Source organism: Arvicanthis niloticus, chromosome 1 (assembly GCF_011762505.2).
Source record: "Arvicanthis niloticus isolate mArvNil1 chromosome 1, mArvNil1.pat.X, whole genome shotgun sequence".
In the NCBI taxonomy this organism is placed as follows: Eukaryota; Metazoa; Chordata; class Mammalia; order Rodentia; family Muridae; genus Arvicanthis; species Arvicanthis niloticus.
The window spans coordinates 147,204,273-147,226,210 of NC_047658.1; the positions used below are offsets into that span (position 1 = coordinate 147,204,273).

The following is a 21,938-nucleotide window of genomic DNA, read 5'->3' on the forward strand; positions in this document are numbered from 1 at the left end:
TGTTTTGTCTTTTTTTCTTCCAAACTAGAATATAAGCTCCACGAATGTGGGACATTGATGTGTTTGTTCACTGCTGTAGCTCAGAGCTACAGGCAAGTCTAGCTGCATAGTGCAATGTATTCAATAATTATTAAACACATAGTTGAAAGACTGTCAAGGCACAGCCCCCGGTTCAACAGCTGTTGAACTTGAACAAAAATGGTGTAGCTAGAAGCAGCACATGAGAACAGAGGAGTACTAGGCTCAGCAAGTTGGGTCAGCAGGGAAAGACACTTGCAAACAAGCCTGAAGACCTGAGTTCAATTCCTAGGATCTACATAAGGAACTGACTTATGCAAGTTGTCCTCTGACCTCCACACATGTGCCATGGCACTTGTGCACCCATAAACACATATACATACACACACAGAGACACACACTAAACAAATGTGATTTATATATTTATTTTATGTATGTGAGTACACTGTCAGTCTCTTCAGATACACCAGAAGAGGGCATCAGATCCCATTACAGATGGTTGTGAGCCACCATGTAGTTGCTGGGAATTGAACTCAGGACCTCTAGAAGAACAGTCAGTACTCTTAACAACTAAGTCATCTCTCTAATCCCAACAAAAGTGATTTAAAAATTAAAAAAAAATTAAAGGAGGAAAAAAGGCATGGGGAGGAATTTAACTTCCATGTGAGCCTGATGTTGGGGCAACAAGGAAAAAGACTTGATGAAGAATGAGGAGAATAAAGATGAAGAATTCCCACGTGAAGGAAATGTTACATTGAAAAAAAATCTGAGAATATAAAATCCACTCATTCATTTACCATGGGACACATCTGTGAACAACCAGAATAGGCCCAGCCCTTAGAGAGTACAGGCTAGTGACAGTGACAAGAATATCAGCCATCCTCATCTTAGCCACATCGGGCAGCAGGAAGTTAAGTTAGATTCCTGATCAGGAAGAGCCGGGGTTATAGAAGACCCTACAACCACCCAAAGGCGAATTCTGACAAAGAAGGAAACCAGAAAGTGTGGGAGTCCCTGGAAAGGGCTTGTGGATCAGATACCAGATAGGTGGCTGTATCCAAGGAGCCTGGTACAAAGCCCCCAAACATGATTGTGGCCTATGTGTGTGTCTTCTGATGGACAACAGGAGAGTGACTGTGTATGTCCTCTGATGGACAACAGACTGACAGAGGCAGTGAGAGGGCTCTGATTCAGGAAGGACGGACTGAGACCCTGGTGAGCATGCTGTCCCTGGCTGGAAACAGGCTACCTCTGTGTGTCTGTCTCTCATCTGTGCTTCCTCATGGTGCTGCTTTCTCCCATTGACGAGCCAGGGTTACTCCAGATGCGGCCCCCAGGAAATAGGATGCAGTTCCCTTAGTTGTGTGGGATCCACAGAGGAAACTTTTGGTCACCTTTGCCCGAGCCCTACCACATCTGTCAACATGGAAAAGCTTTTTATCAATGGAAAAACATTTGAAAGATTATATTTTTGGTACCATGTAACAGGGATCCTAAGATTTCTCTTTATAGTGGCTTTTGATGAACTAACTATAATTTTTCACTAAATAAGATTCTAACTGGGCAACTCTGGCTATCACTACAGGAATGAAGAGTTGAAGTAGGGATTTTTGCTTTTTGTTTTCTGTTCTCTAGCCTATTGGCTTGACATTAGTCCATATTTTACTAACAACTGGACTTATTTCAGCTCTTCCTATAAAGTGAAGGTGGAAATTATTACTGGGGACTTGGTTCTCAAATATTAAACAGAAAAACCTGTTTACCTGTCACATGAAAGGAAAAAAAATGTGAAGAAGGTACTGCTTTGAATTCTCCAGTATAATCAACTCCAAGAAAAAAGCAACTGTCTCTGTAATTTCCAATCCCCATAAGCCCATATAAAAAGCATGCAGTCCAGTTATTAGGATTATAAGCTATAAGCCTAGACTAGTCAGATCTTACACTTAGTCCCCAGTTACAAGACTCCTTGCTACTTACAGTTTCTTCTGTTCTATTATGGCTTCCTCCTCCTCCTCTTCTGTCCTCTCCCCTTTCCTTCTATTTCTCTCTCTCTCCACCTGCCCCCACTCTCAAAGACTTCCAGTCCCACCTTCCCCTCCCACTGCCTAACCACGGGCCTTTATTAACCAGTTAAAGTGGGAAGAAGATTTACATGAGATCACCTGAGTATGTGATCGATGGCTCCTTGGTGGCAGCCCCTCTTGAAGAAGCAGAATTAACGTCAGAATACAAACAGCATCAGGACGACCCACCACAGCAACACATTGTGATTGGATAATCTTGGTAAAATCATTCCTTGAACTTGTAAGAAGTACCATGTTACGGTCTGGGGACGTACATAGCTCAATTGGTAGAGTACTTGCCTAGCATGTATAGAGCCCTGGGTCTGGTCCCTAGGACCATATCAAACCTGTGAATGTCACAAGCTTATAAACCTAACACTCAGGTGGTGACAAGAGAATGGCCAGAAGTTCAAGGTCATCTTCACCTATACAGCAAGTTTGAGGCCAGCATGGGCTATGTGAGACCATACCCCGCCTCCTCCCCCAATTCAAAACATAAAAATAAATGCTACTTTATGTTGAGTGATGGAAACTGCCTCTTTCTTACCCATGAGTCAGGTGAGGCTTTCTAAGGAGAAGAGAGTCGGTGTGAATTTTTATAATAAACCTGACTGTTTTAGTAAAACTGGGTCTGAAAGCCCTGGCCACTGGTGAGAGTGGGGAAGGTGGTTCCCCAAACCCTTTTCCCCTTTTCACTCTTGGAAATGGAACCCAGAGACTTCCATGTGCTGAGCAGGGGTACCCCTGCAGCCTGAGCTTCCCCTTTCTGCCAGCCCGGACCTTCACATCTTGCACCACTTCCTGTGAAGTGTCTGGTTTCCGGCCTGCCTGCAGGGCTTTTGAGAAGTCTGTGAGAGACACAGTTTTGTTTACTCCTATCTGGGTAATCATGTGAAAAACTAACAGCCATAAGTTTGGTAGTAAAGATTTTGAAAGTTACATGTAGAACATTTATATACTTAGCTTCTCTAGCTTATCTTTAATAAGAAGTAAAAATATGGCGAGGGACTTGACTATATTGTAGAAACATGGATATCATTACAAGAGCTGGGCAAAGAGGGGAAGCAGCCAACTGTTCAGAGATGATGAGGCTTAGCAAATATTTGCATAAGAAAAGGGAAAAAAACCCAAAGTCACAGTAAGGTAGCTACCACCTTGGAGCTTCTGCAGTCCCCATGCCTGCATTCTGGAACATTCCATTCCCCCCTCATAGCTAGTGTTTCATCATCACCCAGTTCTTAGAAGCATCAGGGAAGTCTTCTTAACCTGTGATCTCTCACTATTGACTTCAAGCCCCAGATCTGCAGCAACCAATTGACCAGGGCCCTTGGCTTCAGTTTCTTCTTAGCACCTTTCTTGACTGAAATCATTTTATGGCTGGCTAATTCCAAAGAGCAGAGATGGTATTAATCTCTTTCATTGTAGTAGTTTAGATGCTAAGAATAATGCCTGCATAGATGCGGTAGAAAAATGAGTCAGCAAAAATTGTCATTTGTGGAGAGGAAATAACTAGATGGGTAGTCCTTTTTAGCAGCCTCTGGAATGGAAAAAGTAGCATTTAAAATTCTCCTACTAATGACACATGGGTACAAAATGCTACCAATCCACACTATAACCTAGTGTGCTTGGTAGAGTCCGTGCTTGGTAGCACAGATTCAGTTTTACGGCTTAGTAACTGAAGAAGGGGACCACTCACAGAGATGTCTGTCCTGACTTCCCGACTCTAGAGTTCTGGCATGTTGACATTTCTTCTACCACCACAGCTATACCTGGATGTCGAGGCTTCAGGTAACTAATATCCTGGCATTGAGTCAAAGAGTGATCCTATGAGAAGATGAGCTCAGGGTTGGTCAATTTGGCATCTCAATGTGACCCTGAGGACGCAGGTAACTCCATCTCTCAGCTCTTCCATTAGTGTCTGACATTTCATCCAGGCAGAACAGTGACAAGAGAGAATGTTTCTACGTTTTCACTAGTCTTGTTCAAGCAGACATCAGATTGTCAGGGACTGTGATTAGGAATCCACCCATCATAGAAACCTTTCCTAGTTGGGGCGTGAGATCACACAAACTGAGCAGGTCTATCCCCTAGCTTGGAGGAGCCAGGTCTCTAAATACTGTGTCTGTTCATTCAGGAAGAGGACAGAGACGTGCTATGGCTTTTACTTGCCGTTCTGTCTTGGGAAGTAAGAGGTAATGGTTACATAGCATTTTGTCCTGGGTTTTGGACCGTTTGGCTTGATGGATAGAGACTACTTGAGAACTCTGGGGCTTGGTGCAGACTAGGCACCCATGTGGTGGCAGTCTTTTGAAAAAAGTCCAAGTTTCTGCTCAAGTAAGACTTCGCATGTCAGCGCCCAGCCTGTTGCTGCTGAAAAAGAGGGAAATGGGAGAGCGAGGACACTTGAGCATCTCTCTCCTCTTCCTTGATCTCAGTCTGTCCTCAGAGAAGTGGAGAGAGAGAGAGAGAGAGAGAGAGAGAGAGAGAGAGAGAGAATATGAATCTCATTTTCAGATGATTCTGTATTATGTGCCCTGGAAGCCTAAGAAAGAGTCTGAAGGTGGTTTGAGAAGTTGACTGAAGAACAGGCTGTGTCACCAAGATGGATGGACTGATGTGACCTTCCATGTCTTATTTCCAGTCTCTTGATGATCTATTTAAGTCCAATTGAAGTAGCTTTAGTAGCTTTATGTAATTCTTCTAGTGGAGCTTTTAAAATGTTCTTTGTCAAGTAAGACTAAAACCAGAATAGATTACCTAATAGACTGACGGCCAAAAGTGTTCAGAACTCCTCAAGATTAAGGTGACTGTCAGTTAAGGTGATTGTCAGTTTTCCATTTAAAAGCGTTAGGACTCAAAAAGTATATCAAGCCAGAAAGTGTTACACAGTGGTGGGATTTGATGTTTGATGTTTTTAGCAAATTAAATGCTTTGTGTATATTTTAAAAACGCAGAGGTCTGTCTGTCTTTTGTTAGTTGTTTCTTGTCTTTTGATTGACTTGTCTGACCTGTTAGATAAGACACCCACGTGATTCTCCTCATTCCATTTATGTAAGTGGCCTGGCTTTGCCTGTTTTTCTTTGCACACCGCCAACTTGACCTTGGTCTTCATGATACAGACAAAATTTTTATTCTTAAATTATTTCCAATAATTTACAAGTATCTTGTGGTTACAGATAGGCTTCTTATGAACATCTCTGGTGTTTCTGGAGAACCATCATAAAACCAGACAAAAAGGCAAGAAAAATCATTGTTTGCTGATTTCTTATTCATGTTTTGTTTTTGGCTTTAGATTCTAAGGTGAAGAGATTTTGCTCCAAAAATATTCTGATCATCCTTGGTTTCTCCTCTATCTTGGCTGTGATAGCTTTGATTGCTGTGGGACTGACCCAGAACAAACCATTGCCAGAAAATGTTAAGGCAAGTAAAATCACAAATATTTGCAATAGTTATTATTTTGTTTTCTCTTTTAGTTTAAAAAAATGTGATAAATAAATTTATATGTAAATATATTGAATAAATATATAAATATAAACAATATAAATAAATTAAAATTATATATTTTACATTTAAACTGAAAAGACAATAAATATATCTGTATGGGGCCCACCTCACATTAGTAGGTCAGTGAGCAGCACATTGGTACATATGTCATGTGGGCAGTGACATATGCAGAAGGTAACATGGCTGGGGAGGACCTAGAACACACACTTTGAAGTATGTTCTGCATGCTGAGAAGATGATGCCCTATGAGCCTGGAAAATCAGATGCATGCCCTGTTTCTGAAACTGCTGCCACTCACCCAAATCACTTGCTGTGTAGAAAGGGCGTGGGTGTACTATTGGCATCTGTTTGTCACACAAATTCATCCCAGTAGTGCTGTGGACAGCGGCCACTTTGTCAGGACAGAAACTGGCTGGTGCCGGTTCAGTGATGGTGGTCTCTTGCCTCTTAGTGTTTAGTGGCATTGGCTCTCTGGCAAGACTTCACTCACACTTGAAACCTCATGACATCTTGGTTTTGCTATTTGTTTACCAGCTCCAGAAGCAAGTGTTCGCCTTCTTGAGTGACCTTTTGCATGTCCAGTATTGCCTCACTGGGGAGAAGGGCTACTAAGGAGACACACTTGAGCTCTGTGTCCTCAGTGTTTGCTGTGGTCAGGGCTGGCTCCTTCATGCACAGTGGTCTGCAAGTCTACTGGGCTTCTGTTTTGTTATGTTGTTTGGTAAAAGGGAGCCAGGTCTTTGACATTCAGTAAATAAAAGTATCTCAAGAGCAGCTATTGCCCTTGAAGTGGATGTGATAGTATTGCTGATTTATTTTGCACAAAGATAGCTTTACAACAAAAAGCTGACCATTTGTTGAAGCTACTGATTTCAGTAAGATTTCTATCACATAATGGGAATGAAATGCTGCACAGTACAGACAGATGTCTACCACTGTAGAGAGTCTATCGGACATTGCTCCTTTCGAGTGTACTCTCAGAAGACATCTCTGAAATGGTTCAAACCTCAGTTGAATAAATATGGTGTATGAGACAACATATTATAAAATCTAAAATAAGAAACAAAAGCAGGACCATTTTTACTGTGTGTATGATTCATCACAGACTACTAAACTATGTGAAGAAGTTTATTGGTAGAAAGCACAGTTGGCCTCCAGAGTCTGTGGGGGATTGGTTCCAGGACACCCACCTTGAGTATCAAAATCTGTGGCTTGTCAAGCCTTTTATGATACCCAAAGGATACCATTTGCATTATATCCTATTTGAGGTTCTGAGATATAATTCCCATATACTTTAAACCATTTCTAGATTTCCCATAAAACCCAATATAATATAAAGCCTATGCAAATAGTTGCCATGCTATATTTATTGTTTAAGGAACAATGGCAAGAAGAAATGGTGCATGAACAGATTTTAGAAAATGTATTTGCCCTTTCATTTGCATATATTTGCTCTGCCATTCTCCATGAGTACAGAATTCACAGACATGCAGAGAGGACTGTATTCCTGTCTCAGATGATCTTATAAAAGACTGCCCTCATCCAACTGTTTGTACACAGACTCTTTGTTTTGTGAAGATGGTCTAGCCTTGTTTTATTTCTGCTGACCACAGTTTGGGGTCAGTTTTGCTGAGGAGGTGGTGGCCTCATGCCTGGGGCACATCTGGCATTCCACAGGGAGAGTACTTTACTGTGCTCATGCACTTACTTGGACATTCAGTTTTAAACATATGGAGGACAGGGACTGGGGTTCGCTTGTCTTTGCATACATTTTACGTACTCATTCATCTAATAGGTAGCCATTGAACGTTTACTCTGAGGGTCTGAGATGTAGCAGTGAGCGACATTGGGAAAGTGTACGCATTTATGCTGAGGGGGAGGAGATAATCACAGTGCAAGTGTTAGCGCACAGCCTATCCAGTGCCCGACCTGAGTGCTGATGCTAGTGACATCTGCTGACTCAGCAGAGCGAACAGGATCTCAATGGAAAGGACTGCACCCTTCTTGGACACAGGCTTGTCAGTGTAGGAGGCAGACCACCAGCCCAGGACCCTCCAGACATCCTGTTTACCCTCAGTGTGAATGTTCAGAATGAAGGCTGGAGAATCTATCTTCAACAGATATCCTAAGGCATTCTCTTGCCACAGAAGTCAGTGAATTCCTGAGAGCCAGTACTAGGTACGAGTTTTTAGATGGCCAGCCTGCACTTCTGAAAACAAAGGCTTCAGTGGAGTGGACAGGCAATAGTGATGTCTAATTTTGTCCTTGGAAGAGTGCTTTTGTTTTCATGGGTCCCAGTGGGGGAAGTGCTTTGAGTTTTGCTCTGTCCACCACTCCTTAACTCCCTGCTCATAACTGGACACTGGCTGTTGGTATGATTCTTCACATGAACATTCCACAGTTTGACATTCAAACTGGCCCTATACCAGATAGCAGGCTTGCATTCAGAATGCCCCTAGTGTGGAAATAGGCTCAAGGGCAGGATGCTTTCATTTCAGTTACAGTAACAGTGAGCATAAGCAAGTAAATTCCTTCCTCCAAACCTGAGTTTCCCTACATAGCAAATGGAAACAGTGAGAACACCTACTTCATGGTGGGTTGGAATTAAATGGAGCAAAACAAGCAATGGCTTGTCAGAGAATGTAGCGCAGCAGAAGCCGGGTGCAGTGGGCCGCTGTCAACACCTCTTTCTAGAAGATGGACTCCGTGAAAGCCCCTCCCCCGTGGCATGTTGTGGTTTCTGAGCCAACCTGCAGGATTTCTCACTGCTGCTAAAGGGTCTGCTTTTCCAAATCAGGCTAAAATGATATCTGGAATTAGCATTTTTGATTCTCTTTTTATGGAGAACTTGAAAGAATTTGCCTTGGCTCGCACTCTTAAATGCGCTTGAAAAGTATCTGTTGTTATTTTTACTTTACTGTATTTTTAACATTATCCTTTTGAAAATCAGCACGCGCAGATGGATGGTGAGACCGGTTGTACAGCAGTGAGGATGTAATTAATAACTATTAAATGGTCCACTTTAAAACGATTCACATAGTGCATTTTGTGTTATGCATGTTTTACCATAGGTTTAAAAACAACAAAATAAGAGTTTATAGTCAGGATCTAGTGACTCTAACTAAAGGGGAAAAAAGATGAATAAATAGTTTCTAAATGTTTATCATCTCCACTGGCATCTCCGTGGCTAGTGGAGCCTGTTTATAGGGTATTAGAAACATTGTAAAAGATAAGCTTTGTTTATAAGCCCAGGCTCCCTGAGCCAGACCAACAGGGCTCCCGAAGTCACTGTTAAAGCTACAATCACTTTAAAGGCGGGGAGGGTTAAAGACGCAGTTTTTCTGTGAGGTTCCCGGGTAGTTAGAGTCATAGTCCCTTTTGGACTGCTATAACAGACTACTACCAAAGCATAATTTGTAAAGATGGGATCTTTACTTCCTCCAGTAGTTTCTCTTCTGGATACCGGGAAGCCCAAGGCCTATGAATTTGTTATAAGTGTACTCTTCAAGTCTAGCAAGGGCCTAATCTCTGTTTCTAATCTGACATCCTGGATGCTGCATTGTGGCAGGGGGACACTACTCCTCGTGTGGACAGTGGATTAGAAAAAGGCAGGCACCTTCCCAAAGCCCACTTCATTGGGTCATTAATTCACTCATGAAAGTAGCATCTTCATGCCCTGAACGTTCCCGTGAGGCCTCACCTCCCAGCATACCCACATGGGACTCAGTTCCAAAGTGTTCATACTGGGGAGGAAACTATTAGGCCAAAGAACCCGGTTGTGCTGTTTAGGGTAGAGCGTGTAAACCAGCCCCAGGGTCACTGCTTCAGATTATGAGATTGTGGGTTGTTGCCAGAAGTATTTTAAAAAGACAAATGACCAGCAGGCTTCCCGCTACTGCCGTCAACTCTCTCAGCCCAGGCGTGGTCCTACAGGGCTACTCTCTCTAGCTACCCCCCAACCCCCAGCACCCGATCACTGTGCTCCCAGCTCTGGTTTGCTCCGGTGCTAAGCCCAAACACTGGTGGGCCACCTGGCCCCAGCCGGGTGTTCCCATCTCGCAGACACTCTGGCCTGGTGCCAAGATGTGGTCGCTACCTCCGCCTGCCAACTCCATGGCTCTAGCCTAATTACCACCAACCTCGTTGGTTAGATATTACAATACCCAGTAACCTGGTAAAATTAAAACTCTTAAACCTATAGTTGACCAGTCAGATTTATACATCAATAAATTCTCAATACACAAGATGCCCACACAATTTAGACAAGTTATCCCAATTATTCTAACCCTATAAGATATTGATAACTACCTGTGGCTACTTAAAGCCACGCTGGTTCTGAATCCTGTTCATCTTCCATCTCGATTCTTCCTCTTTCTCTATCTCTGTGTCCCTCTCTCTGCAACTCTTAGTTCCACCTCTCTTTTCCATGTCCAATCACAGGCCTCTTGCTGCACTAATATTTAAATAGATTGGACAGGGAAAATCTTGCCACATATCACCCTTTCTGTTAAAATAAAAAAAAAGCCTTTCTCTCAAAATATAAATTGAGCATAACTAATACCATTTGGTAATCTATAAGATATAAGGTAGATCTAACACCCAGTCCAACATTTTTGTCAATAAAATAGAATACTGTTCTCTATCCTAACTTAAAAGACTATAATTCTGCACCTGACTTATGTCTTGGTTTCTGAATGCCATCTGAAAATCATCCTTTCAAATCTGATCTCTCAAAGTAAATAGCCTGGGTTGGCTATGAGACTTTAAGTAGTTTTTCAACCCCATCAGAAATCTGAGAATGACCAACATGTCTGAAGATATAGGAAGCCGAACATAGCTTCCAGAATTGAGATAAATTGTAGAGACAGCTGCCTACCTATATAGCCCCAGTAAGTCAGGAAGTTGGAGCATCAGTCTTTAGTCTTCTGGCTCAGGATCATCTGACAGACCTTTTAAAAACAGGAATTAATAAGGACGAGCTTATTCTGTCTTGGCAGAACTAAGCTGTCCTAACTTGTAAATTGTGTCCTTTTTCTGGACAGTATAGATCTGCAGGAGAGGTAGGCAATTTCAGCCCAGTGGCCACCCAGCCACAATGTACAGCCTCACCTGGAGGTAAGTTGCTCAGTTGCTTCTTTGCATCCAGAATGGGGAGCTGTTAGGAGCAGATTTGTCTCAACAAGTGAATAAATAACATTAAATGTCACTTTGTGTGGATTTCTGACATTTTTGAAAACCAACTATCTATGTAAAGTAATCTGGACTGTGATCCGTTAACTACTCTCAGCTGTTTCTGAGTTAAATCTAGAAAACATCCTAACAATAAACTCAGAGCCATGAATTTGCTATTTGGCCCTTAACTCACAGGCTTAATCGTCTCAGATCAGTTTATAATAACAATTATAGAAGAATTGGGACTAAGCCCTGTACTTTAAAAAAATTTTTTTATCAATAGAAGAAATTTATACCAATGAAAACCTTGATTTTGCATCAAAATACATTCTGTACTGAAATAAGAAATTATGACTTCAACTTAGTAACAATTAAAAAGATTTCTACCAAATGAGATTATGGCTATGCAATCAATTCTAGCTGTTCTTCCCTGTTCCAATTAAGACCATTTCTACATTCCCTAGAAAGACAGCCTGTAATAACTTCCCTTAGCCCCAAAGCCCAGGGAATTGGGACACCAACTCTTCATAACTCTTCAAGCTCATTATGGGCGTTGAGATATTTTTGAAGGGGGGGGGGGAGATGGTAGGGAAAATGGGGGAGTTGGTTGGCCTTAAGAAGTCCACACCAAAGGTTAATTTAGTCTCTGATGTCTGTGTTTTAACTGGATCTGGCTAAAAGTCCAGGACATCAGTTCAAGCTGGTCAGTTCAGCATGTCTGACGAGGAGATTCACCAAGGCTGTATATTCTGTAATATACAAATCTCAAAACAAAATTTTAGTATCATCAAGATAACCTCCTTTTTGTTGTTGTTGTTTGTTTGACTCTCTGGAATCTTGTTCTCTGGGGTTTCCCTCTATCAAATCTGATTCATATTACTCAGGAAGGTGTACAGACACTAAACACCTTTTCTGAAAATGCAAAGACAAGACCTTTCTCCCAAATCAGCATATCCTTGAGCCAGTAATCAGAAAACCCTTTATTTAGACCTCTCTTCAAGAGGAATAATATAACCACAAAACTCAAAATCACACTCATTTTGAGAATTAAAACAATCCAAAACAAATGAAGTAAACTAAAATACTGTATGAGAGGAAGGGAGAATCATTCTGTTTGTCTTCCATCTTGACTTTCCCTTCCTCTCTCTGTGTCCCTCTCTATGCAACTCTTAGCTCTGCCTCTCTTTTCCCTGTCCAGTCACAGGCCTCCTGCTGCACTAATATTTGAATAGATAGCACAGGGAAAAATCTTGCCACAGTAGGCGGCTTAGAAAGACCGCTCCTCTATGGAAAATGCATACTTAAAAAGACTGGAAAGAAGAAAAGATTTGGTGATAAAGTTTGGAACATGCTCTGCAGAATGCTGTGGTGGTGGGCAGAGCATAAGCTGGGGATTCTTGGGGCCCTTGGGGACAATGGAACCACAAGAGGCAACCTCCCCAAGTGTGTAGACTTAGAACATGGACTGTCCAACTTTAGCTGTTCTCAAAAAGGCAACTGTTTGTTCTATGAGACAGTTTAGGAGGCAACCCAAAGCAGCCCTCAGTGGGCATGGCTCACAGGTTAGCCCTCAATGGGCATGGTTCACAGGTTAGCCTTCCAGTGCTGTGTTTGGGGTGGATTATCCTCCATTCTTGTGGAATGTCTCATGCCGCCTTCTTAAATACTTGCAAACAACTTTTCATCTCTTTACTGTCTCTCTGTGTATGGCCTTAGAGAAACAGGCCGACAGAAGCAAGGGCAGCTTTTTGGCTCTCCTGGAGAGGAGGCTTCCATATTAACAAAATTAGAAAGGACGGGCTGTCCTGATTCCAGATAAAGGCTACTTGCTGCAGTCTCTCTAGGTTTTATCATGAGCCACTGTGGCTGGAGCATTTTCTGGTAGGAAGAACTCAGGGCTCTGCTAGGATACAATGGAAAATTTCACTGTGCAATCCAAGAGCCTTTACTTAAACCCTGGGAGGTTTCCCTGGAGTCTAAAGGCTCTAGACCCCAACCAGCATTTCTCCCCACCCACCATGATCACCTAAGGCAGTTCCTGGGTTCTCATGATTCAGAGGCCCTGCCCTGTTTGCTTCTTGGTTGTGCTCAGCACATGTATACAGAACCTTTTCTTTTTACTAAAGAGAACCCCGACCCTGCACTGTGCATAAGGAGGCAGAGAACACTGTGGAAGATTGGAGCGACAAGGATTCTCAGAAGGTCTGCACAGAGCTGCCTCCTAGTGAATGGAATGACTTTAGGTACCCAAGAGCCTCTGCCTTCTTAGTGGCCCAGAGTTCTCTTAAATTCTCACTCCTGTCTTTTCTATCTGTTATCTCTTAGGTGTTAATAGATGAGACAATATGGACTTGTGTAATATAAATACAGATTATAAATATATAAATAGTCTTTTTTTTTTTTTTAAATAGAGGTCACAGTTTAAAGTGCACAGCCCAAAGGGCACCATTGCTCTGCTTTTCTTTCTCTCGATTTTGCACTAGAGATGATTAAAGAATGGATGTTCAAGGGCTGGAGAGATGGCGCTAATGCAGCACTTGCTGGGTGAGCATAAGGACCAGAGTTCTGATTTCTAGACCACATAAATACTGGAGGCCATGGCAGACTGTCCATAACCCCACTGTTCAGAAGGTGGAGATAGGGGACCCCAGTAGCAAACTGGCTAGACAGGCCAGACTAGCTGTGTTGGCAACCTTGCCTAAGTGAACAAGGTGGAGAGTAATTGACAGAGACTCCTGGTGTCAGCCTCAGGCTTCCACATGCACTCACATGTGGCCACATGCATGTGAGCATACGTACTCACAGGACACCACTTACACTTATGTAAAAAACAAACTGCATGTTATCCTTATAGAGCCCAGGGAAGGCATCACTAATCAATATCAGATTTATTCCCAATTTAGTGAATGTTAATTGAACAACATGGGCATTTGACAGTCTGCTCCATGGGAGAGAAAGCTTTAAAAAAAAGAAGGAAAGAAAAAGAAAAACAATAAAGCTTTTATTCCATAAAAGTGAAATCTCACGAATGTTCAAAGCAGCTACATTTCTAATAGTCTCAATTAGAAATAACCGAAATATCTATCAACATTAGAATGAATAAAAACACAGTGTGTGCACACAGTGGAATGCTCTACAGCACTGGACAAGCAGGAATGAAGAACAGTGCTCAAATGCATTGTACAGGGTAGAATGAGTGAGATTACACCTAGTGCCTCTGCTATGAGATTTCCCTTAGTTACAGCTCAAAACAGACGAAAGTCATCTTTGGTGACAAACATCAGTGCAGTGATTGCTCCTCAGGAAAATGACTAAATGGAGCATCAGGAAGCCTGCTGGGCTGGCAAGTGTTCTGTGTCTTGATTCTGCTAGTGTCAGATGGGTGTGCACTGTGCAGAAGTTCCCTGGGGTGCATCCTCGAATCTGTACACTAGAGTTGTCCTTACAGATGCCTTTAGAAGGGAGCATCTCCACGAAGCCTGGCTTGCACTCAGCCTTTGCTCCATGTTCCAAGGACAAAGTCTTGGTTCTGAGCCTAAATCATGCTAGATTTATTAACTACCTGCTAGTACTTTCTCATCTATATAAAAAGGATAAAAATAGCCTCTATGTCTTGGCATTGTTCTGAGTTCAAATAAAATAATTCATGTCTAGAACGCTTCACCCAATCCCTACTTGGTACACCGTCAGCGCACTCTGTGCATCGGGTACACACATATGTATGGACACACCTGCACATTTGTGCACATGCATACATGTGGAGACAGAAGGCGACCTCAGGCGACATTCCTCCATAGGCACCATCCACTTTATTCTTTGAAATGAAGCCCTCCCTGGGGCCTGGGCCTTGCCGATCAGGACAGGCTAGCTTACCAGTGAGCCTCAGACCCACCAAGGCCTCACACTGTCAGGATCGAAGGCACAGCACCACGCCAAGCTTTTCACATGGGTGTTGGGGCTCAAAGGCCTTTGAGCTGCCTGTCGGTGCTCCCATTTTCCCGGTTTTAATGAACTCCTGCAACGCCCTCCTCCTTTTAAAGAGCTGCAGACATGAAGTATATGTGTCTTAAACTATGCCAAATACAGCTTTTAAAAAAGCAAGTCCAATTAAGCACTTCTCTCTTTAAAATATAACTCCACAGTCACTGAACCCAAATCAATTGAACACATTTATTTTGTCTCTGTAGCCTCTGTGGGCTAGCTCAGTGGTCATCAGGCTTGTCTGCACCTTAGAATCCCAGGATCTCATGCTGCTGCTGCTGAGAAGACCCTAAACCAGTGTCTGAGGTGGGACGGTGTCAGCCTCTGGAGCTCTCAGCTGCTTCCAGGGTGTGGACAAGTTTGGGAAACCCTGGTTTTGTTTTCTGTTTCGTTCACAGTGTCTCAGCTTCATACTAGAATAACTGAGCATTTCCTAAATAAGCCCATGGCTCAGGCCTGCTCTGGGTAAGGCCTGGATATTTCTAAGGTGCAGCCAGCACCTTGAGTCCTTATCTAGAGCAGAGCAGGGCACTGGTAATCCATGGCACTGGGGACAGTCTCTCTAGTTCTCAGCACCAAATGTTCCACTTAGCTTAGAGAGAGAGTAAAAGTCCTGTCCCTGTCTACTTCCTTTGCAAGCTAAATATGGAGAAGTGTGGTGTCATGCTGATAAGTGTTTTAAATTTGCTTCGCCCTCAGTATGGGATTGTGCTGGATGCGGGGTCGTCTCACACCAACCTGTACATCTACAAGTGGCCAGCTGAGAAGGAGAATGATACGGGGGTGGTGCAGCAGTTAGAGGAATGCCACGTGAAAGGTAAGGTAGGGGCCGTGGGACGGGAGAGCAGGGCACGAGGGCGTGAGAGGCACAAATACCGAACAAGAGCCAAATGACGAACTACCGTTGGTACTTTAAAATGTCACTATAAAATGACATTGAGCCAGGCCTCGGAGCACAGGCTGGAAGCAGGTAGGTCATTAGTTTCAGGCCTGCCTGGACCACAGAGTGAGTTCATGGCCAGCCTGGACAACCTAGTAAAATGCTGCCTTCAACAAGATGCAGACGGAGCTCAGCAGCTGACAAAGGCCTCACATGCATGAGGCCCCATGGTTAGTCCTTCTTATTCCCAATAGTAACAATAATATTGAGATCAATCCTTGAAAAATAAGCAAACTTAAAAACAGCTGAAGGTGTAGCTCAGTGATATTCTGAAGGCTTAATGTTCATGATGTTCTAGGCTAGATTCTCAGCAAAACACACACACACACACACACACACACACACACACACAAGAACTGATCAGTAATAGCTCTTGTCAGTAGGGCATGTCTGTGTATCCCTTTATCACTGTATCATGTATACAGGACGCACCATGCATCCTGTATTCATGAACTCAGCACACATTTTTCACTCTCATGATCTGTTGGGTGAGCAGCAGCCCTGTCTTAAAAATGAGGGCAGCAAGATAAGACAGGTCATGCCACTTGTTTAAAGTTACTTAAGTTGGCGATGGATGGAGCTGGCTGTCAGATCTATATCTGAGCCAGTAGTTTTCAGACTTGGAATTGGGGTGGGGACTCTTAGAACACGGACATAGGACCCCCTACTACCAGAGTTCCCAAGTCAACAGGTCTGGTGGGAGCCTGGGGGTTTACACTTCTACCAAGTTCCCCAGTGGTTCTGGTGGGATGCTCCACCTCTCTTCTTACTCTCAGGCTCAGACTGCAACTTGGAGGAAAATCTCAAAGGCTTTTGTTCTCTTCAGAGGCAGGGAAGAGTAGGTCACAGACTTTTAGGCCTGGGGTCATTTAACTCTCATTTCCCAGGGAAGGAAGCAAAAACCTGGTGGATTAGTATTCTGTAAACGGCAAGAATCCAGCTGGTGGTCCAGGCCCCTAGCTGTACTACAGGCTCGCACAGAAGTGCTGCTTTATATGCTGATAACTTGATAATCCCCCCAAACCCTAAAAGTCACTTTTAACATCACACCTGGAGGCTGGCTGACCACTCAGCTCCCCTGACTTGCTTTGTCCTGCTTTTTGCCATGTGCCACTGTGACCTTTGTCTCTGTTAACCTTTTGAGCCAAGAACACACTGTTTCTTTTCAAACAGGTAATCTGGATCCCAGAAGAGAAGTGACTTTTAATCTGATGGCGAGTAGTTTCCACTGATTTATATAATTTGCCAAGGAACTGGGCAAGGATAGAGAGAAGAGAGCCACTTTTCCCGGAGCCTGGTGTGCCAACGTGTAGGCCTTGCTGCTACTGAGGCAGTGCTCCGGAGTGCTAAAGGTTCCACAGATGTCTTTCTTCTGAGGATAGACTCTGTTTGGACCCACAAATACAGAGCTATGGAAACACTAAGGACAGATTTCCTGAATCAGACCTAAGCTGCTAACAGAGCATGGGGCTTCTCATTATGTTACACAAACAGGCTGTTAAAAGCCCATCTGAATAATCACCTTGAAAGCAAATTCTTGGTAGAAAGCACTGTAGAACTCACCTCAGAGTGAGATGAAAACGTAGGAGTCTTGGCTCCAGTCCTCTCCATAGCAACCGTTAGTTTGCTCTAAAATTGAAATAACAACAGCCTTAGTAGGGAGGCAGGGTACTGGAGCAGAAAAGACTCTCAGGATTTTCTGTTTCTGTTTATTCTAACAAAGAAAGAAACCCCGTAAATTTTAGGGCACATTCTATGACATAGCTAGTTAATGACATGCTCCGTCTTTTCAGGAAAAGCCAGTGTGTCGGGTACTTTAACGTTTGCGCTAAATGTCATCTTTACACAGGGCTTCTAGGAACTAACATTGCTAATTACAACTCTGAGGAAGCCGCTCTAAGAGCTGCATTATGTCAGATGTGAAATAGCACCACCTTGTGGCTACATAGATGAACATCAGGTTTTACCAGCAAAAATTTAAAATCACAAGATTTAAAAAAAGACAATACTATACATGTATTAGCTAATCTCCCCCCCCCCCCCCACGACTATAATGGAATACTTGAGAGAGAAACTTAAGGGAAGAAGGGCTGGTACTGGCTCTTGGTTCTAAGGGAAACACAGTCCATCATGGTGGGGAAAACATGGCAACAGGAGTCTTGCAGTTCGCATCCTTCCTCCCCGGGTAAACTTCTCTGCAAACAGATACAACCAAAGGATGCCACACTCATTCACAGGTGCTTCTGACTGTAACCACTCTTCCATCTAAGAAATACAACCTGATGTATATCATATCAAGTAGTGTTTTCTTTTATTTTCTTAGCAAACAGTTTAAAAAAATTTATGATCAAGATACACACCCCCAGACTTTTTCTTTTAAAGGTTTCCATCTTCTGTGTCTTTCCTCAGGTCCTGGAATCTCAAAATATGCTCAGAAAACAGACGAAATAGGTGCATACCTGGCTGAATGCATGGAACTATCCACTGAATTGATACCAGCATCCAAGCAGCCTCAGACACCTGTTTACCTGGGGGCCACGGCAGGCATGCGCTTACTTAGGTAGAGCAATATGTAGAGACTAGCATGCTGGGAGCTAGAGGCGGTGCTTAGGTGCCTGACATTGTGGGACTTGTAGTTACTTCACACGCCAAATCCTGTGCTAGGAAGTAAGTTTTATTAAGCTTATATAATGGTAAGTTTTAAGTATTTAAAAGAGCCTGCCTGTCTCCTTTGGGGAAGCCAAAAGGGGCGGAGTATTAGAGAGAAAGGTTAAGGCCATGCACTCCAAAATTTGGGGTTGAAGATAGACTCAATCAATATCTGGGAAAAGAAGGTAAAGGGAGACCCACTAATATCCCAAGACAAGTAACTACAGCCAACAAAGCTTGGTTGGTTCCCCCATCAATATCTCTGTGTGTTGTGTACATTGGATGCCATTCATCCAGTGCAGTATGAGCACCGAGCACCTCCTCAGTCCACAATACGTGAGAAGGTAACTCAGCCCTCAAGGAAATTAGATGTCTATTTAGGGCGACCTGTTGATTAACAGAAGATAATGCAGAGCTGCCGAGGGGGCTCATGGGATTGCTCAGGATGGAAGGTGGGCAGAATGGCCTGCCACATCAGGACTGCATGAGTGGAGCAGGGGCTGGAGTGAGGGGGCGGGCCCTGGCAGAGCACAGCATCCGTTCAGTTAGATATCTGTTTAGCACTATTATGTGCCACAGATGGTCTTAGGTGCTGGGGATAAAGCATCAAACGAAGCAGCGCTCCCAGCATCATGGAGTTATGCTCTAGTGATGTGCAAAGGTAGGGAATTGAGAAGCCAGGGCAGAGTCAGGATTGTGAACTAGGAAGAAGATGGGGAAGAAGTAACGTAATAGAAGCTCGTGTCTCAGCGAGATGCTAAATACTAGAAACACATTGCTTAGTCATGAAGGTTACCATGAAGCAAAGATATTAATTAACCAGAGGAAGAAAATGCAGTTTAGAAATGTTAAGTTGCACACTAGAAGCTACGTGGCTGGAAAGTGGCAGAGCCAGGGCCACGGGTGGCAGGATCTAGACCAGAAAGGGCCTGGTGGACCATGCCAGGGAGGTTGGAGAAATGAGAAGCCGTGTAAGGATGCAATGCAGTTACTGATCCTGGAGGGTAGACTGGAGGGGAAAGGCTAGGGAAGCTGTTTGTATGAGCGACCCCACTTCTCTCAGAGTCTCACTGGGTACAGAACAGATGATATTTCATCTTCATATGATAACCCTGAAGACTCCCCCTCATGTCTCCAAGCTTCAAACAGACCTAAGACCTGAATGATAACAGAGGAAGATTTTTCCCAGGCTAGCTTCAGAGGAACTTGGGTGTCTGGTACTCATTTCTATAGTCCTACATGATGTTACTCAGAGTCTAAGGTGGAAAGAAGCAGGGCCACAGTGATGGCTAAAACCTCACATCCCAGCTCTCAATATGTCCAGATAACGTCAGGCTACGTCCACCATCCTTTAGAAGAAATTTTGATACTTTTTGAGGCAGGGAGCAAAGCCAAACTGGTACTTTAAAAACAAACATCTATTTAATAACTGGAGGATTTGCACTTGGAGAGACAGAGCCATGCACAGGGTCCTCCTGTCTTCCGATGTGGTGTGTTAGGTTCTCTAGCTGAAATGGGTAGGTGTAACTATAAAGACAAAAAACAAACCAACAAACAAAACCAAAAGATAATACCACCCCTTCTTTTGTGTAGAAATGAAAGTAAAGAATCAGCAGACAAGGTCCTGGCTGCAGTGTCAAGAAGCCTTAAGGACTACCCCTTTGACTTCCAGGGTGCCAAGATCATCACCGGACAAGAGGAAGGTGCCTACGGGTGGATCACTATCAACTATCTGCTGGGCAGATTTACTCAGGTAAACACCTCACTCCACGGAGGCGGTTCCTAGAGAGTCAGTGCCGTTGTTCTCTTGGGCAATATTTGGGTCTTTAGCAAAGTGAATGATAGGTAGATAAATGAGTGGATGAACATACTCCTATATTTGTAACCATCACTAGAGGTATGTTTGCCTTAGTGTTATTACTGGAGCGTATCAAAGCCATGCCTTCATCTCAGGGAGACGCAGGGGAAAAGAAAATCTACTTTTAAGAATTCATCTTAAAAGATTATGTGTATGTGTGTGCATCTGTGTGTGCATCTGCACACGAGTGTCTTCAGAGGTCGGAAGAGGCTGTCAGATCTTCTGGAACTATAGTTACACGCAACTGATAGCCTTCCAATGTTAGGAATCAAATTCCAGTCCCCTGTAAGAGTGGTGTGTGCTCTTAACCACTGAGTTCTCTCCAGCTTTCGAACATATTTCATTTGATATCATTTTAATCTGATTAAAAAAAATAAGACTAACTGGGCAGAGACTTGAGCGAGACTGAGGCAGAATTGCAAGTTAGAGTCCAGCCTGAAGGATGTAGCAAGACTAGGTTGAAAGCAAAGCAAAGTGAGGCCATATTTGCTAAGTGAGGGGTGCTTGGCAGCCTGCCCCCCGTGGTGTGACCCACTCCTCAGCACAGCCACAGGTGGGCACATTATCACCCACATTAGTAGAGCCCCCATAATGATGCTTAAAAATAGAACCTTTTCTGGCCCAGGTCACTCAGCTGGTGGCTGAGTGGGGATTTGTTCTCGTTTGGTGACCATAGTTTTCCTGGCTCCGCTCTGCTGTTCTCTGAGAGGTGTCTTCAAAGCCCTCTTGCTGGCTATCGATCTGGTCCTGATTTGGGAACCCACAGTAGGCTTTGCCCAATTCTCTGCCCCTGGTTCTCCATCTTGAGAAGTAGGATGCCCAAAGGCTTCTGTCCTTTCTTTCAGGAACAGAGTTGGCTAAACCTCATCTCAGACGGCCAGAAACAGGAAACCTTTGGCGCTTTGGATCTCGGTGGAGCCTCTACACAGATCACCTTCGTGCCCCTAAACAGCACCATAGAGTCCCCAGAAAATTCCTTGCAATTTCGTCTCTATGGCGAGGACTACACTGTGTACACACACAGCTTCCTGTGCTATGGGAAGGATCAGGCACTCTGGCAGAAACTGGCCAAGGACATTCAGGCAAGTGCGACTGAATTCAGTTGTGCTCTCCCCACATCTGGTCCTCAGCCCCCACATCCTGTTATTTCCCCTTTGTAATTCAGTAACTGCTCCAAAGCTGGCCATTGCACTCCCCAAGCCTTCTCAGGCAAGACACCAAGCTGCATCTGGTGGACCCCTGTGAGTCGGTCGGTCCACCCAGACATCCACTCCCATGTTTGTTTACTGTGCTATCTCCAAGGACACCACTCAGATCTTTTCATGGGAATTAATTCCTGGTCCCAGTGGTGATGATAATGCAAGTTACATGCTGGAGTATTGCTTGGGGGAGGAGTGACCATTTATAAGTTTGTCTACACCATTTTTGTAAACAGAGAGGAAAGAAAATCCCACACTGTTGGGAAAATACAGAAGTTGTCAATCAATGCTTTATTGTCCCCAGATGCTTTCTGCATTTTGAATGCAAGAATAAGTGCTTGATGTAATGAGATTACCAGACACTCCCTGGCAAATAAACACAGAGGAAGCTGTCACATCCAGCTGTCCCGTCTCTAGGGAAGGACAGTCAGTTCTCCTCTCTCCTTCATGACCTCTCTTGTTCTTAAAACCATCATCATCAAGACTGCCATCTAGAAGCAAGTGTAGCAGAGAGATGCCCTGGTCTCTTATCCACAGCAGCCTCCAAAAGACCT

General features: G+C 43.7%; 1 protein-coding gene across 4 annotated transcripts in view; it reads left to right on the top strand.

Annotated features, from left to right (window-relative positions):
• Positions 1-21,938, top strand: part of Entpd1 (ectonucleoside triphosphate diphosphohydrolase 1) — an 80,459-nt gene that overhangs the window by 44,539 nt on the left and 13,982 nt on the right. For all 4 annotated transcript variants that reach the window (XM_034488909.2, XM_076920900.1, XM_076920902.1 and 1 more), the window contains exons 2-6: positions 5,374-5,501; positions 15,438-15,555; positions 18,088-18,238; positions 19,921-20,080; positions 21,031-21,267. In XM_034488909.2, coding sequence (XP_034344800.1) covers positions 5,374-5,501; positions 15,438-15,555; positions 18,088-18,238; positions 19,921-20,080; positions 21,031-21,267 — 794 coding nt within the window. The remainder of the gene's footprint in view (positions 1-5,373; positions 5,502-15,437; positions 15,556-18,087; positions 18,239-19,920; positions 20,081-21,030; positions 21,268-21,938) is intronic.